Source organism: Mesoplodon mirus (genome assembly GCF_964341445.2).
Source record: "Mesoplodon mirus genome assembly, chromosome: 1".
NCBI lineage: Eukaryota > Metazoa > Chordata > Mammalia > Artiodactyla > Ziphiidae > Mesoplodon > Mesoplodon mirus.
Genome location: NC_138976.1, coordinates 57,434,993 through 57,457,693, shown reverse-complemented (window position 1 = coordinate 57,457,693; position 22,701 = coordinate 57,434,993). Strand labels below are relative to the sequence as shown.

General features: G+C 37.8%; 1 protein-coding gene across 6 annotated transcripts in view; it reads left to right on the top strand.

The window, feature by feature from the left end:
* Positions 1-22,701, top strand: part of FOCAD (focadhesin) — a 318,435-nt gene that overhangs the window by 73,537 nt on the left and 222,197 nt on the right. For all 6 annotated transcript variants that reach the window (XR_014293267.1, XM_082612332.1, XM_082612335.1 and 3 more), the window contains 5 exons: positions 414-515; positions 6,540-6,744; positions 10,173-10,379; positions 18,487-18,574; positions 21,722-21,924. Coding sequence is in view for 5 of the 6 variants with exons in the window: in XM_082612332.1 (XP_082468458.1) it covers positions 414-515; positions 6,540-6,744; positions 10,173-10,379; positions 18,487-18,574; positions 21,722-21,924 (805 nt within the window). In the remaining variant the exon portion in view is untranslated. The remainder of the gene's footprint in view (positions 1-413; positions 516-6,539; positions 6,745-10,172; positions 10,380-18,486; positions 18,575-21,721; positions 21,925-22,701) is intronic.

Genomic DNA, 22,701 nt, shown 5'->3' with positions numbered 1-22,701 from the left:
AGATAGTGCTTATAGGTTGGGGCAGTGTTAGAGGAAATGGAACCTTCCAGGTTTGGAAAGAGATCAGCAAGAGGAGGAGGTGGCCAGTGATTTCCAAGAATGCAGGAGTCAAGGGGATGGATATGAAAGAGCTACTGGATTGAGAAGCTTGGTCAAAGTCACAGAGCTATTAAATGGCAGAGTCTGCTGTCAAATTTGGGTCTCTAAGACCCGGGTTTATTCTCTTTTCTGGAAAAGAATTAGATATAGGAAAAAAATAGTTCTAATGAGCCAACTCTGCAACAAATGCAGCAAATGATATTTTTATGACAATTCTGAATCTAGATGGTAGTGTTTTTTTTGTAGATATATTTGGATATTAAGAAGGTGTAGTCCTGAAATGACAGCTTCCAATGTGACTTTCTGTTTTTCAGAAACCATCCTCAGCCTTTGATCACTGTTCTTGAACACAGACCTGATTGCTGGCCAGTACTTTTGCAACAGCTGACAACTTTTTTCCAGCAATGCCCTGAAAGGTAATGTAAAATAAAATAAATGAGGAAGATGTATAGTATATGCTAATTTTAGAGTTTTTCTTTAAGCTGCTTTGACTGTAATGTTTTCTCCTGAAGTAAAGAAATGTCTTAGAGCAGGATATAGTTTTCTATTTTCTTTTTAAGAGTAAGAGAAAAAAAATCCTACCAGATTTACTGATTGTTGAAATATTGACTATGAGAAAAGCTATTATTAAATAAGCTAAGCATTGGTTAGTTGGGAGAGTTGATTGGAAATATTTGGTAAACTACTACATGGCACATATGGAAGACAGGTTCTTCCCTCTGGAAATTGATTAGTGAGTTAATCTCTCCATTAGAAACCAGTGCCAGTTGGGATTAAGCAGTCCTGCCAACTGGGACCAGACAGCTGCCATATGTGCAGTTAGTTTAGCTTCACCAAGGCCTTCTGCCTTCTGATGGTCCTCAAAGCTTTCTCACATCCTTATTACTATGGCACTGGCTCAGGTGGTCATCTCTCACTGTGACTACTGCCACCTATTCCTAACTGGCATCCTTGCCTCCGATCTCGTCCTGTTCAAGGCCATTCTCTAAGCATCCATCAGGGTGATGCATCAAGAGAGCAGATCTTACTGCATCACTCCCTTTCTTAAGTCGCTGCAGCTGTGATTTTCAAACTGCACTTGCAATGTATAGGCTAAGCATGGAAACACCCTCGCACCCCTTCAGCTCTTTTTCTTATAGACTATTTTTTTACGTGTTGATATCTTATGGAAGCTTTCTATTGGAAAACAATAGTTTGGTCTCTGAAATAGTTGGAAAATCCCTGGGCTACAGGATGAAATCTATTATGTCATGCTAGGCTCTGTGTATGATCTGTTTCACCAATTTTATTTTCTCCTATCTTTATCTCATAATTTATGAATTATGTATTTCAGCAATACGCCGACTTGCTTTGGTTCCACACAGGAAACAGTGCTGTTTCCTCGCCTCTGTGCTTTTGCTTATTAGTATCTATCTTACTCTCTTGAATCTCATCCCAGCCCTTTTCTGACTAATACCCTAGCCCTTTCTTGATTAATTTCTCTATTTTAAATCTTTGTTTAGGGACTTGCCTGGTGGTCCTGAGGTTAAGACTCCGCGCTTCCACTGCAAGGGGCACGGGTTTGATTCCTGGTCAGGGAATTAAGATCCCACATGCTGTGTGGTGTGGCCAAAAAACTAAAAAAAAATCAAAAAAATCTCTGTTTAGGTATTGTCTCTCCTAGGAAGTGTTTACTTACCACAGGCTGAATTAGGTGTCTCTTTTACATGCTCCCTTAGTAACTTCAGTTGTGATTTCTAACATCATTATACTTACTGTATGGTCTTATAGTTATTTTCCTCCATTAACTGTGAAACTTTCTTACTTTCTTGAGGGCAGGGACTGTGTCTCAATATTCTTCATATTAATAATGCCTGGCACATTTTTGGGTGCTTTACAAATGTTGAATTTATATATGTATACACATGAGGCCCACAGATTGGTGGGGCCCAGGCAGTGGGTTGTAGAGTGCCTCCTAAAATATAATATCACTGCATACTTAGTATGTCACACAAGGTCATGATGGGATGGTACCATTGTCCCACGTAATCCAATGCCTGAGTTACATTTACCACACTAGCCACGTTCATGTGTTCTTGCTCTTGAAGGTCTTAGAGTGTCCTATACGTACAATGTATTAGAACATTGTTTCTGAGTCTATAACTTCAATTTTAGATGGAATTTCCAGGCAGGATATACTGCTACAGGAAGTTTTAAAGAGATATAGGGAACCTTGTAATCATCTGCCAGTGATAAAAGTCCATGTAACAATTGAATGAATACCTTAAAATAAACATTATTATCATCCTCTCTTCCCTCACCTAGGACTGCATTTTCAAAGGTAAGATATTAATATTTACTAAAAAAGTCTTTGTTCATCCATGTCAGAAAGCAAAAATAACAAATTTATAAACATTTGTTTAATGAAGTTTCTCTTGTTAAATAGATTGGGATACTTTATAAAAGATGTTGCTGCTGATGTGCCATATTTGTTATTAGCTTGTTTTTAGGGTAATCCTTACAAATATCTCTCTTTTCCAATGCTTTAGTTAGTCAGCAAGTAATTAACTTACTTTTTGGTTGTTTCATTTCAAAGGAGTATTATATTGGAATTTGAAAGTAGTTCTTCTAATGATATATGTCCAGATAGTCATAAGGAGAAGAGATTATTAATTGAGTTTGGTTTATTTATGGATAAGCTTTCATTGACTTATTCCTTTCATTTGAATTCTGGAGTGTTAGAGTATACTATCTAGAGCTTTTTAGAAGTTTTAAATTATATTTATTTGCAAGGAATAATTACAGTTGTCTCATTTCTACTTTTGCACTATGAGACTGTTCTTTGCAGGATGAAATTGATCACTCTGCTTGCATTTTCAGCAGACTGTTAGTTTCTTGAGATTTAATTTTAGAGTAAGTTAACTTAGTAGTTTTTACATTGTCATTTAGAAGGTAATGAAGGAAGTTTGGTAATTTAATAAGAATATGAATAGTGATTCACAACTATAGGAAGGAGGCAAAATGTTGTGACAGTAGCTTGTATTCTAGTTCTTTCTGTGTTAGGAATTGTTGATTAGAGTAGCTGGGTTCACTTTTGTTTTTTTTTGAAAAGTCTACATGCTGTATAATTCCATTTATATAACATTCTGGAAAATGTAAAACTATAGAGTGGCAAACAGATTAGTACTTCTGAGGGGTTTGTTGGGGGGAGGGAGGGAGGGTTAAAAAGGTGAAGTATAGAGGATTTTTAAGGCAGTAAAAGTATTTCATATGACATTGTAATGGTGGATACATGACACTATGCATTTATCAATACCCATAGAATTTTACAGCACAAAAAGTGAACTTTAATGTATGCGAATATGTGTGTGTGTGTGTGTGTGTGTGTGTGTGTGTGTGTGTATCCCAGAAATGGAATGAAAGATCCCAGGAATGAAAAAAGGAATGAGCTACCAAGTCACACAAAGAATATAGCTGTATTACAAATGTGGGAAGAAACCTCGCTGGAGGTGGTAGAGTAGAAAGGTGCTAGCCTAAATGTATGGGTTCATTTTTAATAGAATGTATCAACTGATGTCCTGAAATAGCAGTGTATCTTCGTGCTACATTTTTGGGAGCATGATTCTCCAGTTAAATTCTGCCCTGATTTGTAGAAGGCCTGTGGTGTTAAGACTTCACCATTATAGAACTGAGAATTGGGTAAATTGACAATGATGTCAAGGTCTTTAGGGCTGGATACTTCAAGATTATCTAGTCTAACACATAGTTTTTCAGATGAGGGAACTAAGGAGAGCAACATTAAATGACTTGCTCAAGGTCACATGGCTAGTGGCAGAGTTGGGCCCAAAGGCTCAGTGTTTTGATTTTCATTACAAGTCTTTTCCCACTGCTTCTCCATCCTTGGTGAACATATATGAAAGCCTTGTGTGTAGATACATGCACAATTGGTTGCATTTTTAAACATCCTTAATCACTTTGGGATTTCAGGTTATCTGTTTTATTATTTCCCTTTTCTCCTTAAGCCCTGTTAATTGCATGCCCCACTGCAGTGATAGTAGATCATCAGGTACCACATAGGAAATGCAAAATCTAAAATCAGGACAGATTAAGCCACAGAGATTTTTAAAAAGTATATTGTCCTAGGAAAGCTCAACATTATGCTCCTGATGTCAAATATTAACAGCATCTTGGAAATATATTTCTTGGTATGAACCTTGCATTTCACCTTCAGCATTTCAAAGTAGGAGAAAACTGATAAGCTATTCATGGATGTTTTTGACACCTGGCTAGTATTTATTCTTTGGGGAGTACATTATTAGCGAGAGATGGAGGAACAATGTTTCTTAAATCTCTTTTCTGCTCCATAATCTAACCCATACATACATTGTCTACTTGCTTAATCTATGAAACTTTTTTTAGTTTCCTAAAGCGAGTGGTGTGATGAAGCCATATGTTTCATAATTATGAACTCACAAGTCTTTTTGTCTTTTATGGATTGTGTGTTTGTGCTCATGAGAAAAAAAAAAAATCCCTCCAGATTTTGAGCATGGATTTCATCAGAGCATGGATTTCATCTGTTTTTGTTTCTTGTTTGGTTTGTAGCACATAGAAGAGTGAATGGTATACTGTAGGAACTCAGAAATTTTGTCAAGCAAATAAATGAATAGATTAAATCTTATCAATTTGGTAACTTTTTAATTTTTATTAATGTTAATGGTGTTTTGAAATCACATTGCTGTGGGATGTATAGTATTATAAAATTATGTTGTCAGGCATAACTCAAATGCCATTTCCTCCAATAAGTATTGCACTTTATACCTTTTTTTTTTTTTTTTTTCCTGATACGTGGGCCTCTCACTGTTGTGGCCTCTCCTATTGTGGAGCACAGGCTCCAGACGCGCAGGCTCAGTGGCCATGGCTCACGGGGCCAGCCGCTCTGTGGCATGTGGGATCCTCCCAGACCGGGGCATGAACCCGTGTCCCCTGCATCGGCAGGCGGACTCTCAACCACTGCGCCACCAGGGAAGCCCTATACCTTTCTTTTAGCAGTTTTCACTTTCTATTCTCTAGTCCAGAAACAGAGCTGATTGTCCCTGTTAGACTATATGCTTCTTAAGGATAGATAATGCCTGGTTCATCTTTGTATCTTATCTAGTAATAACTTATGTATAATCCATATGAAAAATATTAAAATTGTGATATTTAATTGATGCATGCTAATTGTAAATCCACTCTATAACTTAGTGTAAATGAATCGATTAATTTAATGATTGAGCATCTCTTTGAGGGCCTAGTGTGTACAGTTATTTGGGATACAGCATTAAACAGAAATCCATGGTTCATGCCCTCATTGGCTTATAGTCTGTCAGGGGATGGAGATATTAAATAAATAATGACAATAAAGTCATTATCCTGTGCAAGCACATAATGGGGATCTGACCAAGGCTACGTATCAGGCAAGGCCCTCAGGAAGTCATTTTAAAGGGAGAACTGAAAGATGATAGAAATTAGGGAGAAAGGGGAGAGTATTATAGGTAGATGGAACAGCAGGTGAGAAGAAAGCCCAGATGGCTTGATTAGAGATCTGAAAGAAGTTTAGTGTAGTTCAGTGGAGAGTGGAGAAAAGCAAGAAATGAGACTGGAAAGAGGCCAAATTATGAAGGGTTTGTGAATTGGGCTAAGTACTTTATCTAAAGCATAAATTTTTTCAAGCTGATTAATGACATGATCAAATTTTTATATCTGAAAGGTCATTCTGGCATTTTAGTGTCTTCGACTTGGAGTTATTGGGATGTATTGTAATCTAAATAGATCCAAAACATTTGTAAAGTCTTCCTCCTCTGAGTGGGAAGAACTTAAGAGGAGGGACTTGACAAATTACTTTACCTCTCTCTGCCTCAGTTTCTGTATCTGCATAATGGGATAATAATATTTTTATTTCATAGGGTTGTGGTGAGGATTGATTGAGTTTAAAGGCATAAAGTGCAGTAACTTGCACACTCTGAGAGCTAACAAGTTGATAAGTAAATGTTAACTGTTATCATCATCTTCTTGGGATGTCTGTATGTCTTTGTTTTACATAGGACCTTACCTGTCGAGTTTTTCCAAAAATGCATCCTAACGTCTATATCTAAAAAGGTTCTCAGATGATTCTGATATTCACTAAAGACTGGTCCTGGAGATGTAGATGCTATTCTAGTGTGCAAGTAGAGGCCCTCTTAGTCCTGGGCATCAGGCTTGTGGGCTCCAGGTGTTGAGTCATTCTCCCCAGTGTACAAAGAACTGTTTGGCAGGGGTTTAGGTGGGTCATGGTGGAATAGAAGAGTCATGAAAAAGAGATACACTCAGTGGTATCATAGTTTATGATATGTCATGAACTCTAAGTTGATGTTTGACACTTACTTGCTTGGTACTCTGTTTAACTCAGTTACTGGCTTATGCATTCCATGACTTACTTGCAGATCAGAAGTTTCATGTATCCAAATAATGGCACCGTTTCTATGGTATCTGTATTGTGAACCATCACAGTTACAAGAATATGCTAAACTCCGACTAGCTCTGCTCAAAGTCTTACTTCACCCCCGGGTTCCCTGTGACAAAGAACAACCATCAATATTGGAACAACAGATGCTACAACTGTGTTGCGACATGGTTCCATGTTTGCAGGTAAGGCCTTTCCTCCTCCTTCACTAATATAGCACCAGCATTAGTAAGTGGTGATTGTTATTTTTGTACATAAAATAGAGCCCATGTGATCTGGCAAACAGCTCTAGAAATGCTTGCAGGGTTTTGGAGATGATGAAGGAAACAAATCTAGATTTCACTTTAATATATACAATGTTAACTAAATTCACAGAAATATAAATCAACATAGTCCATTTTAGGATTGGTAGGAATGAAATCTATAAGAAAGACTTCTCAGGGAAAATAATTTTGCATTGAGTTTTTCCTTGTGCTGGAGACTGAGAGGGTTATAAGGAAAAAAAATGTCCTCTTTGTGTAAGTTTGAAAAAAAGGCATCTCTCTGGGCAGATGCAGCCCTAGGGACGCAGGGCTTGACCAGCTGAGTGCTGGCTAGATTCCAGTTTTCACAAGTCCCCTTACAGTATATGTGGTGACCCTGATGGATCCTGCTCTTGGGAAGACCAAAGTCTAGTAAGAGAGCTAAAACAAGTATATATATTTGTATAATTCAAAGTAGATAGATGAAGTATTTTATCCATACAGAGGTATGGATAAAATGCTTAGGGAATTCAGGGGAGAGGTAAGTTTGAGCTAATGTCTCTATAACTACAGATTTAAAAAAAATTCCAGTTGCCAGCTTGTTGTGATTTGAGTGTAGTGATTCATTTATCCCATCCCACCATCTAGGTTTGTTGTTTGTCTAGAATCTGAACACCATGCTGCTTAGCTGATGGAGGGAATCTGTGATTATTTTTCAAGGTGATCACTTGAGGTCACAGATGACCTGTTTTAAGTTTGTGTTAGCAAGGAGTCACTAGAGTGACTCTTTTACGGCTCATAAATAGGCTTTCCTATAACCAAGGCAGAGAAAAGTTAATTGAAGTGAATTCTCCTGTGGCTTTTCCAAAGCTTTTGTTTTGTGTGGGCAATAAAGCAATGTATAGGCGGATGTCTTGAACTAGCGTACAGTTTTTCCATACGATGCTTGCATTACCCTGTTCTGTGCTCTTTGGTAGATGTTTGCCTTCATTGTCATCAAACTATATTGACAAGCCTAAATACTTCTGTTAAGTGTGCTCTGTGCAATATTTCTGGAAATCTGTGGCTTGTTAATATAGTCAAGATAGGTGAGGAAAAAAGAGATCCATCATTTGGAACTAATGGGACTAGTGACATAAATACATTTAATAACTTAACAAATCAGCTTTATTGGAATGAAGAATTTGAGAGTTGGGAGGGGTCTTAGTGGCAATGTCATCCATTTTCCCATGGGTTATAGGCACTTTATCCTCTCTGAGAGACAACCATCCCACGACTAATTAAATATTTTAGTGATAGGAAGCATGCTATTTTGCAAGGCAGCCATTTATTATTATTTTTTTTAGCAAGTACTTCTCATTGACCTGCATTTTCCTAAGATTACCCATTAGTCCCCCTTCTTCTCAGAACAAAGCAAGATAAGCTTTTTTTTTTTTTTTTTTTTTCTTTTTGCGGTATGCGGGCCTCTCACTGTTGTGGCCTCTCCCGTTGCGGAGCACAGGCTCCGGATGCGCAGGCCCAGCGGCCATGGCTCACGGGCCCAGCCGCTCCGCGGCATATGGGATCCTCCCAGACCGGGGCACGAACCCGTATCCCCTGCATCGGCAGGCGGACTCTCAACCACTGCGCCACCAGGGAGGCCCAAGATAAGCTTTTTAAAAAGCCCATCTGCATCCTATCTTGTGTTGTTTCTCTCTTCCTTCCTTTTCTTCCCTTTCATCCTTTACTCCCTCCCTCCCTCCCTCCTTTCTTTTTTTCATCAGTTTCTTTACTTCTCCACATGAAATGGTTTTGACTTTTCACTGTTATTTGCAAGGAATTCTCTAGTTTATTGGTGTAGAGAATGTGTCACTATGAAATGTTCTTCTTAGAGCTGAATACAGTAGTATAGATGTGGTCTGATCCATACTGAGCGTTTCAGTACCATCATGTTAATTAAAAATTTTTTTCCTGAGAAATAACTGTCAACCCTATTGACCCATAGGTCAATGAGATGATGGTCAGTGAAACTCCTGTTTCTTTTTCTTCTCACTCCAATTGTTCTTCCATTTTGTATTTATGGAATTGTCTTTTTTCGGACTTAACCTGCCTTGAACTTCACTGTTGACTTTGGTCCCAGTAGTTCTTTTTAATTGTGACTTTTGTCATCTCACATATTATTCATTGCACATGTTCTATTTCTACATAAAGAGAAACCATTACTTACAAAGTATTCTTGTTAAGAATTTTGGTAATGTTAAAGATTAGAGAGCCTTTAATGCTAAGTTGCTGAGGTTGTCTTTCAAAAATTTTTTTTATTACGGAAAATTTCAAGTATGTACAAAAAAATGCACTCAAGGAAATATATTGTCAGATAAACATGGGGCTTTACTTTGTTTTAAATTCCTTTCTTGGTGGCCTTTTGCCTTTGCCATTGTATATTTGCAAAAGAATGAAATAATTTAGCTACTGAACTGTTCACATTTATTTTTTATAACTTAAGTATTCTCTGCTGTCTCCTCCCCTTGATCTTTTAATAGTTTTTTTTCTTCTTGTTTGTTCGGAATTAACTTCTCTCTCTGTGTATAACTTATAGTCATTTTGGGTTATTATGGTGGTAACGACTGGTGAAAGGTACAGCTGGTTAACTGTAGGCTTTCCTCTTGATGAATTTAACAGACACAAGGCTCCTGATTGAAGCAGATGGTTCATTGTTTGTAATCTCTGGGAAATGCCAGTGTGTCTGTGAACAGGACCATATCCTTAATACTAACTCCAGAATTTTGATCAGAACAGCTGGGTTTGAATTGAATTGGGATTTTCAAGAGCACCCAAGTCCTTCCTATCTAATACATTAGCCAGCTGAGAAGACACTACCATTTGAATGTCGTCTTTCACTGCATCTGCCAAGTGTGGAAATGATGCTCCCAGTTAAGGTTGTCTGAGCAAACTTCGTTCAGATGAAGGGCTTAGTAGTGCATTAGAATAACACGCCAACCCTTTTCTTCCAGGTAGCTATGTTGAAATTATAGAAAGGAGAGTCCATTTGGAGAACTCAAAACCAACTTTAATTAATTTCCTTCAACATGTTGGTACTGTCATGTAATTTGTCTTTAAACATCTGCACTCAGAGTAGTTAGAAAAATAAATGAAAAGAATTTGTGCCAGCCAGCAGTAACAAAAACAGTAGCAAATTGTGTTTTGGTTAGTGACAAAAGGAGAAAGCAGAGTTGTGTGGTTTAACTCTCTCTGAGTTACATAAATCTCTTCATCCCTTTTAAATCTTTATAGGTTTAGAGGAAAAAATTTTATTGGTAAAGCTTCTTATATAAGCTAAAATTATCCTTTGGTTTGTGTATTATTTTAATATCACAAGCTTGTTTCTCAAACAGATGAGAGATTTGATACAGACAACAGAAGTGATGCTGTTTATCGAAGAAGTGTATTTAAGCCTTTTGCGTCATCCTGTTTTCTGGAAAATTCAGCTTATCCAGATGACCCTTCAGCTGCTGTGTGTCTGTGAAGTCAGCTTAAACATAACTGGAGAATGCTCATCTTTAATTCACCTTTTAGAGCACAGTGTTGAACTTCTGAAGGAGGTAAGGATAGTAAGAAGTTTTAATGTCAGTTATCACTTAAGTAGGTCTTTTAGTAGCAGGGTGGGTGTGCTCTCTTACTTTCTTGCATATCAAAGGTGTTTTGATCTAATACTATTAGATCATACTAGTAATACATCAATAGTACTACTATCATTTATTATAAAAATGCCTCATTAAATACTCTTTGGAGCATCAGTTAAGGGTCTACCACTGTGGTATTTTTTTCATTTGTTCACGTAGAACACAAGTACTGAACACTTACATGCCACACCCTATAGAAGAATTCAGTTGACCCTTGAACAACTTAGGAATTAGGGGTGCCAATCCTCCACGCAGTGGAAAATACACATATAACTTTACAGTTGGCTCTCCCTATCTGGAGTTCTGCATCCGTTGATTCAACCAACCGCTGGTTGTGTAGTACTGTAGTACATATCTATCGAAAAAAATCCATGTACAAGTGGACCTGTGCAGTTCAAACCCATGTGTTATTCAAGGGCCACTTGTACTTAGATGAAAAGGCCATTCTGTGACCTCAAGGGGCTTACAAACATGCAAATAAATAATAGTAGTACAATAAGGTAAATTGCTTGTATGGGGGTATATTTAAAGTACAGTGGGAGCACAACTTAAGGGAGGTAGGGCATGAGTTCAGATTTGAGGAAGTCTGAGTAGGAGTTTGCTTGGTACAAACCAGAGGCTGGGAAGGCATTCCAGCTGCTGGAACAGCATGTGCCCTGGCACAGAAACGTGAGTGAGCAGGCAGGCATGGCTTGTTCAGAAAAAAAGTGTTGAGTGTTGCCAAAGGATTAAGGTGTAAGAGATAAGGCTGGGCATATCATGAAGGGTCTTCCATACCACACAAATGAGCTTACATCTTATCTTCTAGGCAGTGGCATGCTACGGAAGACCTTTCAGCAAAGAGGTGCCCTCATATTTTTGTGTGTGGAAGATCATTCTGGTGGGAGAGTGGAAGAGGGTTTAGAGCAGAGCGACACTAATAGGGCAGGAAGTGAGGAGGGATGTCTTAGACAGCTAGGGCTGCCTTAACAAAATATCACAGACTGAGTGGCTTAAACAACAGAAATTTATTTCTCACAGTTCTGAAGACTAGGAAGTCCAAGATGAGGGTGCTGGCCAATTTGATTCCTAGTAAGGGCTTTCTCTCTTCCTGGCTTGAAGAAGGCTGCTCTCTCACTGTGTCCTCACAAAGTGGAGGGAGAGCAAGAATGAGGTCTCTATTGTTTCTTCTTATAAGAACACTAATCCTTTTGTTTTAAGGCCCCACCCTTATGATCTCATTTAACTAATTACTTTCTTACCCCAAATACAGTCAGTTGGCACTTAGGGCTTCAATGTATGTATTTTGGTAGGGGGGATCTCAGTCCATGGCAGGGGCTAATTAGGGAAATTAGAACAGGAAAAGAGAAATATAGGACATAAAATCAATAGGGCTTTGTGGTTGATTACATGGTCAAGGAGAAGGTCCTCAGTAGAGTCTCAGCTTTCTATTTTGGGCAACTGGATGGTGCTGTTCACTTGAGAAATGGTAGCTGATGCTGAAGGGAAGATGATAAATTTAGTTTTAGATATGCTTGGTTTGAGGTATGCATGGGTCATAGATGGATATATGGTTTTAGAATTCAGGATAGAAGCCTAGGCTAAAGGTATAGACTTGTAAATAGATTTCTACTTTGGGGTGGAAGTTTTAACCGTGGACTTCATGACAGGGCTTGGGATAGAATGCCAGGGGCTGTTAATATTTGGAGTGTACTGATAAAGAGAAGTCTGAGAAAGTACAGCTAGAAGGATTGTATAACAAGCAAAAGAGACAGATGACCATTCCCCCTTTTGAGATACTCCGTCCCATGTCATCTGTCTCAGACATGAAAATCAAGGGAAGGAATTTCTCAAAAAGGGGAATGGTCAGCAGTGTCCTGGGGAGAGGATTTAAGTATGGGATAGGAAGTCCCCTTAGGATCCAGCAAGTAGAAATTTATTGTTCATATTAAAGGAAACAGTTTCAGCAGAGTGATGGTGATAGGAACCAGATTGGAATAAGGGAGTGAATGGTAACTGAGGAAACAGAGAAAGTGAGTGTAGATTTTAGTGGGAGGTGGGAGCCGAGGAAGGCTCAAGTAATCTTTTGTCAGTTTTGTGACTAGCATGGTTTCATGGATGCTGGGACTTTATATATAATATTATATAATGATATATTTGTGTTATATTAATATTGTATATATTATCTAGTATAATAGTAATATATATAGTAATATTAAAAATATAATATACATATTATCTATTAGATATAATAGTAATATATAGTAACATGTAATATATGGTAATATATATGTTATAAATTATATTATTAATATAATAAAATAATAATGTCATTCCTATTCAGTTGTTTATTTATATCAATTATATATAGTTATACCTATTAGATATAGCTCTAATAGATAATATATTGAAATATATTATTATACTAATAATACAAAAATATATAGAAAATATGGATATATAATATTTATAGATAAATAATATATAGAAAATATTATATAGATAATATTATATAGTTAAATTACTTGGAATTGCCTGTCTTAACCATAAATGTAATGTACTTAACAGGTAAATCCCATAATGTTCCTTTGTGTTTGTGTAGATTTATATGAGTAGTAGACAGTTTTTTACGGCAAACACTTTGCTATAGCAGTTAGGTGAAACAGACAAGATCTGTGACGTTTATATTCCAGTCAAATTGTTCAGACTAGAGTGCATAAAAATCACTAAGCAGATTTTATTAAAAATGCAGGACTTCCCTGGTGGTGCAATGGTTTAGAATCCTCCTGCCAATGCAGGGAACACTGGTTTGAGTCCTGGTCCGGGAAGATCCCACATGCCGCGGAGTAATTAAGCCCGTGCGCCATAACTACTGAGGCCCGCGCGCCTAGAGCCCGTGCTCCGCAACGAGAGAAGCTACTGCAATGAGAAGTCTGCTCACTGCAAAGAAGAATAGGCCCCGCTTGCTGCAACTAGAAAGTCCGTGCGCAGCAATGAAGACCCAACAAAACCTAAATAAATAAATAAATAAAATTGATTCTTAAAAAAAAAAGCAAATGTCTAGGGCCTACCCCTAGAAGTATTGAATTGGCAGGGCTGTGTGGGGCCCAAGCATCTGCATTTTAAACTAGTACCCTCAAATAATTTTCATAATTTTTTTTTTTTTTGCATGTAAGGCAAACATCCGTGTAAGCATCAAACAGAGCAAGAAACAGAACTTTTCTGGCCACCCCAGAGGTTTTCCAGGAGCCCAGTCCTAATCACAACCTCCTTTCTCCCCTGACTATCCTGACTTCTATAGTAGTGGCTTCTTTACGTTTCTCTGTAGTTTTACCGCCTATGTGTGTATCTGTACATATCATAATACAGTTCGGGTGTGTGCATGTGTGATCTATCTTTTAGGTATCTTTTACACTAAATATGGTCTCCTTCCATTCCTTTCCCTACCTCTTTTCTTACTGGCAGTTTGTTTACCTATGGAAAAACCTGGCTTATGTGAGCTATGGAGTTTTGTACATCTTGAAATCTGCTGATTGAACCTTGTGGCTCACTTGGACATGTTTCCCAGTTAATCGGTAGTTGGCTATAGAGGCTTGATCAGATTCAGGTTTTTGTTCTGTTTTGTTTGTCATTTCTAAGACTACAGGGAATGGTGTGTTCTTTTGTCAAGAAGCACATAATATATGTTGCTCTTCTTTTTATGATGTTGGCCGCTGTTGATGCTCAGTGCCTAGCTCCATTAATTCATTAGACGTTAAAGAAATTATGGTCTAATTCTATCTATTCTTCTTCATTTATTAGCTGGAATACTTCTATTAAAAGAAGTATTTGGTTCTATCTACTATTTGGTTATCCAGTGGTAGAGTTTATATAGAAAAGTTAGGATAAATGCTTGACTCTTTCCCTTTACTTACTAATTTCTAAAAGTATTGTGAACTTATAGATTTAAACATATTTGATGCAATTCAATTTCTTACAGATAATGTCTGCATTAAAATTCAAATTGTCCTGTTTTTGGCCAGTAGGAATCTTTTTAAGTTGGCTCTTGAGTCCGACTTTAAAAATATTATTGATTTTTATTTTTGGCTGTGTTGGGTCTTTGTCGCTGTGTGAAGACTTTCTCTAGTTGTGGTGAGCGGGGGCTGCTCTTCGTTGCAGTGTGAGGCCTTCTCATTGCGGTGGCTCCTCTTGCTGAGGAGCACGGGCTCTAGGCGCGTGGACTTCAATAGTTGAGGTGTGCCGGTTCTAGAGCTCAGGCTCAGTAGTTGTGGCGCATGAGCTTAGTTCCTCTGCAGCATGTGAGATCTTCCTGGACCAGGGATTGAACCCATGCCCCCTGCATTGGCAGGCGGATTCTTAACCACTGCACTACCAGGGAAGTCCCAAAAATATTATTGATTTTAATGTAGAATTACAGAATACTTTTATTTAGAGCAATGAAATGGTATCTGTGGGAGAAGGTCATATTTACATTGTGTCTTCCTTCTGCCCAATATTTTAACAATTTTAGAAGTAAGTAAAAAATATGTAGAACTGTTAAAATACTTGTGTTATGAAATTTCCTGTCCCCCAACTCTGTCCCAGTGTTTCTGAGGTGTAAAAAAAGCCTAGGAAAATTAATTTGCAAACATATATCCTTTAGGTCTATATACCCTTTAATTTGAAACAAAATGAAGTAGAATAAATCAATCTTATTTAGAGGCTATACCTGTATTCCTATATCACTGAGTTTATCAGCTAGATATTCAATTCAAATATTACATTAACTTTTCTTTTCCTCTTTGTTCTTTTTCTACTTTTATATTGGATTTATTTCATTGTACACTGAAAATGGATGTATTTCTTAGGCTACTTTAGTTTCAGTGTATTTTGTCTTAGTTGAACTATTTTTAGCCTTATTTAAATGATAACTTAAGGTGCTTTCCATTTCAAGCAAAATATATGTACTATTTTTTTCTATAAATTTATTTATTTACTTACTTTTTATTTTTTGGCTACATTAGGTCTTTGTTGCTGCATGTGGGCTTTCTCTAGTTGCAGTGAGCGGGGGCTACACTTCGTGGCAGTGCGCAGGCTTCTCTTGTTGCAGAGCATGGGCTGTAGGCACGCGGGCTTCAGTAGTCGTGGCATGCGGGCTCAGTAGTTGTAGTGCACAGGCTTAGTTGCTCCACGGCATGTGGGATCTTCCCGGACCAGGGATGCAACCCGTGTCCCTTGCACTGGCAGGTGGATTCTTAACCACTGTGCCGCCAGGGAAGTCCCGAAAAATATGTACTCTTAACAGAAAATGATATTGATTGTGAGGAGACTAGGTAGCTCTCAAAGTGAAGAGTGCTATACATCCCAGCTAGTAAGGCTGGAGACCCCTGTTCCCTAATACATTGCTATCAGATGATTCAATCCCACCCATCTTTCTTCACTGTGTATCTCAGTTTACGTTGTCAGATTCCTAGGAAAAATGATCTGATTGGCCCAGCTTGGATCAGTCAACTCTGAGCAGAGGACAGTGTAGGTAGAAAAGCCATGACATGGGATTGTGTGAGCTGGGCTGCCATCTTTGTTGTGTCTGCTTCAGATACCTCTGATGTACCTCTGATGTAGTGTGGACTCCAAGGGTTTGCTGTCATTAAGACTCCTGTGACATCTGTGGTCCAGTATAAAGGCATTTCTTTACTTCTTCAGATAGGCTCTAAGTTAGCCTTGGTTCCCCCAGAAGTAGACCCTAAGTTTCCCTAAAGGCAAAAGCAGAACCTGGGTTTCCACAAATGCAAAGGCTTATGCAACAGGAGTTCATTTGCAGGTGTGATCTCAGGAAGCAGGTGGGAGAGAGACAAGAAGAGTGAAATATGAGAGAGACAATGCAAGTATTATCAAGTTGGCCACTGCTATAAGCAATCAGTTGCTCGATATCACAGAATATGCTGAGAAGTATTATGGAATATGTCTCAGAACCTGCCAGAAGGGTCCAGAATAAAGGGGGAAGCATTTGTCCCTGGGCTTCTATTGCCAATTTGTCAAGCCTATGGGGCTTTAACTTCCCTGTACTTCTGGATCTCTCAGTGGCCTGGGACAGGAAGCAAGAGTTACTACAGCAATAGCTGTAGTATTTGAAGTAGCACACGAGATGTCCAACACAGGCTTTTATTAAAAGAGCTCATTAAGGGCTTCCCTGGTGGCACAGTGGTTGAGAATCCGCCTGCCAATGCAGGGGACACGGGTTCGTGCCCTGGTCCGGGAAGATCCCACATGCCGCGGAGCGGCTGGGCCCGTGAGCCACGGCCGCTGGGCCTGCGCGTCTGGAGGCTGTGCTCCGCAACGGGAGAGGCCACAACAGTGAGAGGCCCGCGTACCACAAAAAAAAAAAAAAAAAAAAAAAAAAAAAAGAGCTCATTAAATGATACCATTCTCAGGTGTTCATTAAAAATCAGTCAATCACACAAAAAACTTGTAACCTCTCAGAATTGTAAGCAATTTAACATCATCTAGTTTAATCATTTACCATTACTTTTCCTTATTTTTGGTGTCTTGATCCTTAGTTCTTTTCCTTTCACCCTCTGTTCTGAACAGGCCAGTCTCACTCTTCCTGGAGGATGTCATTTCCATTTATGCCTTCATACCTTTAAGTTCCATTCCTTTAAAATGCTTCTAGTGCATTTCAGAACCCTGAGAAGCTACTTTGTGGCCCTTCCAGTGATAGCCTGTGTGAAAAGGCTTTCCAATGATAGCATTAGTACAAGTAATACTTTGATTTGTCTCTGATCCTCTTGGTAGCTAGTAAATTTGAAATGTAAATGACCTTGCTGAGTTTTGCTTATTTGGTTGGTTTTTTTTTTTTTAAATGAACATGCAGAATTTAAATGCAATTGAGCAAAATGGGAAAGAATGGTGTGATGGTGTATACTGGAAAGACATTGGTTTCAAAATGCATTTGTTGTCCTCAAATGGATAACAGTTGCTTCATTATTCTCAACTATATTTCAAAACAGTGAACACATATAGGCCCCAAGATACAAATTGGAATATATTCCATTAAAAAAATCCATACATTTTCTTCTTTTGCTAGTTGTTAAAAGTCCATAAACGAGCACATTAGAAGATTTTGCAGTTTAATTTCACTTTCAGATGGTATAACTAAGATGTAGATATGCATTTATTAATTTGTTCCAGAGTTGATAGCATTTCCAAAATTGTAACTTCTGTGTGTCAGACTAAGTTGTTTTCTCTCGAGTGTTTAACACATGACTCTACCTCACATTTTCTTTTTTTAATTTTTGTGTTTTTTTTAATTTTTATTTTTTGCTTGTCCTCATGATTCATAGGTATTTCTGCTCTGCAGGCACTTCTGTAAATTTCAGAATGAAATAATTTTAGCAAAGTGTGCTGGGCCTTTCTTCTTTAGTTCCGTAATACGTTATAATTTTCTTTATTTAGAAACTTCAAGTACTATCTTATGCCACTTGCATTTTACTTATAAGAACTTAATGTACCTATCCTTTTTTTCTTTTTCATTTCATTTTACTTGGTAAAATTAATGACTTTAAGTTTCTATCGTTATTGCTTTGCTATATTTAAATATACTTAATAAATTACTGTAATTTAAAAATAATCTCTGCTTCTCTGGTACTGTTTCTTTTATTATAATAACAAGATTTATTAAAATTTGTTAAGTATAATTTATTATGTAAGTTGTATAGATGAATCATGTCTGTATTAGGTAAGCAGACAATTGAGCTACTTTCCAGAAATGAAATATTCTTAAGTATTTCAGGTAGTGTTCAGTGGTTTGCAAAGATTGATTTTTGAAGACTACAAGTTTTTCCTCTGAATTAATTTGGTTTATAGTTTATTGCTTTTTGGCCAGATATAACATTTTGAATTTATATGTGACTGCTGTGGCCTTCAATAGTTCTTCCTTTAATACAGCAGGCTTACTGTAAATTATTTTGTACAATAGGTTTATAATATTTCATGTTAAATTTACTCTTCCTGGATACATGTTATAAAGCCTTGGCTCTGGAAAGTTCTTCAACTCTTTACTTTTTTTTAGGATTTTCCTGTTGAACCAGTCATAATTGGAATAGCTTTACTACTACTACAGACTCCGGCAAGTCAGCAGAAGCCAATCTTAAGTCTAGGTAAATATAAATACACTCACAAGAGTAAAACATAAGTATAACACAAGTATTGGCAGGAGTCACTTGAACTACATTTCTTGCTGTGCTGTAGAAAAAAAGTCCTGTATACTTTGAGTGTCCATTCTGGAATTTTTCTGTTTAGTCATTATCAAATAGGACTTTCTTTTTCTTATCCAAAAAGGTGTTTTGTGCAAGGTTCCATATACCATAATTTCCCAAGTATCTCAGCTGTTCGTTAGGACATTATGATCTAAATCATATAGCAGTGACATTGGTAAATATTTTGAAGGGCATGCCAGCTTATTCACACTGGCAAACAGAATCAATAGCATAAAACCCTTGAAGGAAAATAAGTGTTTAGCATTTGCATTTGTTTTTAAAACTCTATATACCTGTACTATTCCAAACTGGTGCCACATTGAACGAGACTTAATGTATGATTATTCTATTAAGCTGCCTAGAACAAATGAAAGATAACATTCTTCTGACTATCCAGTATTGACTTAAAGAAAAGTGAGGAATGGGGCTAAAGGGAGGCAAAAGAAGTTCTGTTTACGAATAATGTGGTAAAGAATCAAGGTGCCAGGTGTGGCAGATTGGCAAACAAGTCACACTTTTCAAATGCGGCTTTTACATTCATGTTGCCTTGCTTTAGTTGGGCCACCATAATCCATGTAGTAATGTAGGATCTTGTCTAAATTATGATGTATATGTTATGATGCCATGATATATTGATACACTGCCATTTTCATTTTTAAAAGGTGCTTGAGGTAAATACCGATTGTGTAGCTCATTCTTCCGGGCATTTTAATTCATCATGATTTTGAGGGTGAATTGCTCTTTCATTTACAGTCTGTCTTGGAAATGGCTTTAGCACATGGAGGGGACCCTTGGCTGTTTTAAGGGCTTTGATTCCTACCCTGCTTTTGCTTATTGGCCCCATGCCCCTTGTACCCTCCTCCCTAGGCCCTTTCTGAACTGCTTTTGCCTTTTTTTCCCTTACAGCAGTACGCACGACATCGTCCTATAGCTATAATTTTCCAGTCCAGTTACTTCTGACAACCATAGTTTTGTTATTTTTTAAAAACAGCTTTATTGAGGTAAATTTATTTAACGTGCAGTTCACCATTTTTAAGTGTACAATAACGTGCTTTTTAAAGTAAATTTAGAGTTGTGCAACCAGCACCACAGTCTAGTTTTAGAACATTAACATCAACCCCCTCCTCCAAATTTCTTGTGCCCATTTACAGTTAATCCTCGTTCCCACCCTCAGCCCCCCCAAACACTAATGTGCTTTCTGTCTCTAAGTATGTCTCTTCTGGATATTTCATTTAAATGGATTTTGTTTTTTGACCCAAAAAAAAAAAATTTTCAAAGCCACAGAGAAACCACATTCCTAATTCTGAAGCTATAGTCTTTTATTGTGGCTCATGTATGATAGGCTGATACAGGATCAAACACTCCAATACTTTTATTATTTGTTGGATAGAAGACTTTTTCTTTTGTAAACCAGTGTCTCTGATTTGAAGTTACTTTAGATAGACTGAATAAACCATATTGAAAACTATTGAGCCAGCATGTCATGTTGAAAAGTAATGAAAAACTATTATTTTATAGATTGGGAAAGAGTGTTCAAAGAAATAGGATAACCAAGAGAATATTTGTTATTTCAAATTTAAAAAATGCACAGCACTGATACAATGTTATGCTTCTTAATTATTAACACTGGCCTTGATTGTAAATAGCAATTTATAAAAATGCCTGGAAGATCCATAGTAAAGAATATAGAAATGTTTGTATTATATGAATTTCGTGTTTTGTTAAAGATAATGGGTTTTCATAATAACTGACAATTATGGATTAAGACTAACATTTAGGCAAAAAATGTAAATTAGTAGGGTCAGAGCATCAGGGGTTTGTATTTCATGCCATGTTCAGGTTTGACTTCCCAGTGATTTAAAATATAATATTGGACTTCCCTGGTGGTCTAGTGGTTAAGACTTCATGCTTCCACTGCAGGGAGTGCGGTTTCCATCCCTGGTCAGGGAACTAAGATCCCGTATGCTGCGTGGCACTGCCAAAAAGTAAAAATTAAAAAAAATATATATAGTACTGGTAATTCACTGACATGATTTAAGGTTTACAGAATTTTTTTAGTGTAGTGGGGAAGTTAGTTGATTACTTTAATAATCTTGCTCTGCAGCCTACAAATAACATCTTTCAGTAAATCAGCATTCATTCAATAACTGAAAAGAAAGTATATTTATTCTTTAATTCATTCTGTTTGTAGTCTAGGGGAGACTATACATGTAAGTAAGTGATTGTACATGTGTGTATGTTTCTGATGTGTAAGTTGAGTTTCCATGTTAAAAACAATAATATAAAAATGCGTTGGATTGTTATGCTAGTTATGGACTTTGAGACTTTGCTGATTTGCTTCTTAGCAGTTACAGCTGAAGGACAGCCCTGCTTCACCTTGTTTACTTCTGCATCTCTTGATATAATTCTCAGCTGGGTTTGTAAGAGAAGCACACATGTTGATATTGTTATCCACAGATCAGGAGCTCTGTGGTCTCTTGGTTCTGTTGAGGGCAGAGGATGTAACAGGACATAAAAGCAAAAGTTGAATTTTAAAGGAATTCACATTGACCTAAAAAGGAGTTGATTTTACTTTTTTTTTTTTTTTTTGCGGTACGCGGGCCTCTCACTGCTGTGGCCCCTCCCCTTGCGGAGCACAGGCTCCCGACGCGCAGGCTCAGCGGCCATGGCTCACGGGCCCAGCCGCTCCGCGGCACGTGGGATCCTCCCGGACTGGGGCACAAACCCGCGTCCCCTGCATCGGCAGGCGGACTCTCAACCACTGCGCCACCAGGGAAGCCCCTGATTTTACTCTTTGACATATGATATGCATTATCTCTAAGAGTATCATCAAGTTTTCAATTATATACCTTAACAGCTTATTTTAGCTGAGTTAATTGTTCCGTTCTTTTTATTTCTAAAAGGATAAGGTTTATCATCTTAGTTATGTGTCTGACCCAGTTGTAAAGGGGCAAGAAAACGTTTTGTATATTACTCTTAAACAAAATAGCATTTTATTTGACTGTAGTATTAATTTTAAAAACTGTAAATTGTTGTTTTGATAACTAGCTCTGAAGCTTCTCTCTTCTGCTGAGGGTCAGAAAATCCCAAAGTCCTCCTTGCTGCTAGTGATGCCAGTTCTGCAGATATTATCTTCTACTGCCTTGAAAGACTGTATATCCCCAGACGAAGAAGGACCCTCTAGGCAGCAGTTGGCTCTAAACATTTTAGAAATGGTACAGCAGGAGTGCTACAGAGACGACCACCAAAAGGTAATGAGTTCGTCCCGTTTCTCTTACATAAAGGTTAATTGGTAATGGGTTTAAGTCACTGCCAATAATCTCACCTCCGAATGATGTATCTGTCTGGGTTTAAATTCTGTCATTGAGCTTTACCATTCTGTCAGGCACTGTTGTAGATGTTAGTATATTCTTCTGGACTGTGAGGGGGCCGTAGTCCGGCTGTGAAATAAGTTTTGGAAATGCTGCGTAATCTTTTTTGCTTGTTGAATTGCCAGTGTACACTAGTAGTTAAAGGTTCTGAGGAATCCTGCAGAAAAGGAGCTAGTTCTATTTAACCTAGTGCTTCTCCAACATTTCTGAGCATGGAGCCCTTTTTTGTCATCATTGTCAAGTAGTGCGGCTTATTGCTGGACCTGCCACAATCCATGGTGGGGAATCTCAATTGCCTGGAAGTTCTGGGATCTGTAAGAACTAAGGGGCTTTTGATGCCTCCTGTATGTGGCCCTACTCTGCTGTCACACTCCATTCCTATCCCTGCCTGCGGGCTTCTTACCCCACTCTACTTTGTCAGTCTTACTGTTCCTGTTAGAATAATGTAGAAGTATTGTCAGTGTCTGGTTGGTGGCTGGGTTCTAGGCCTGTATTCGTCAGACTTTTTCTTTTTTGGTACTTGAGTTTTGCCTTCGTTAAAATGTAGTATTATTCCCAGCTGTGACTTTTTTGGGGATTGAATGAGGATTAAAGAAGATAAAACTGGTGAAGCATCTTAAGTCGCCAGAGAGAGAGGCATTACATAAATGCAAGCTA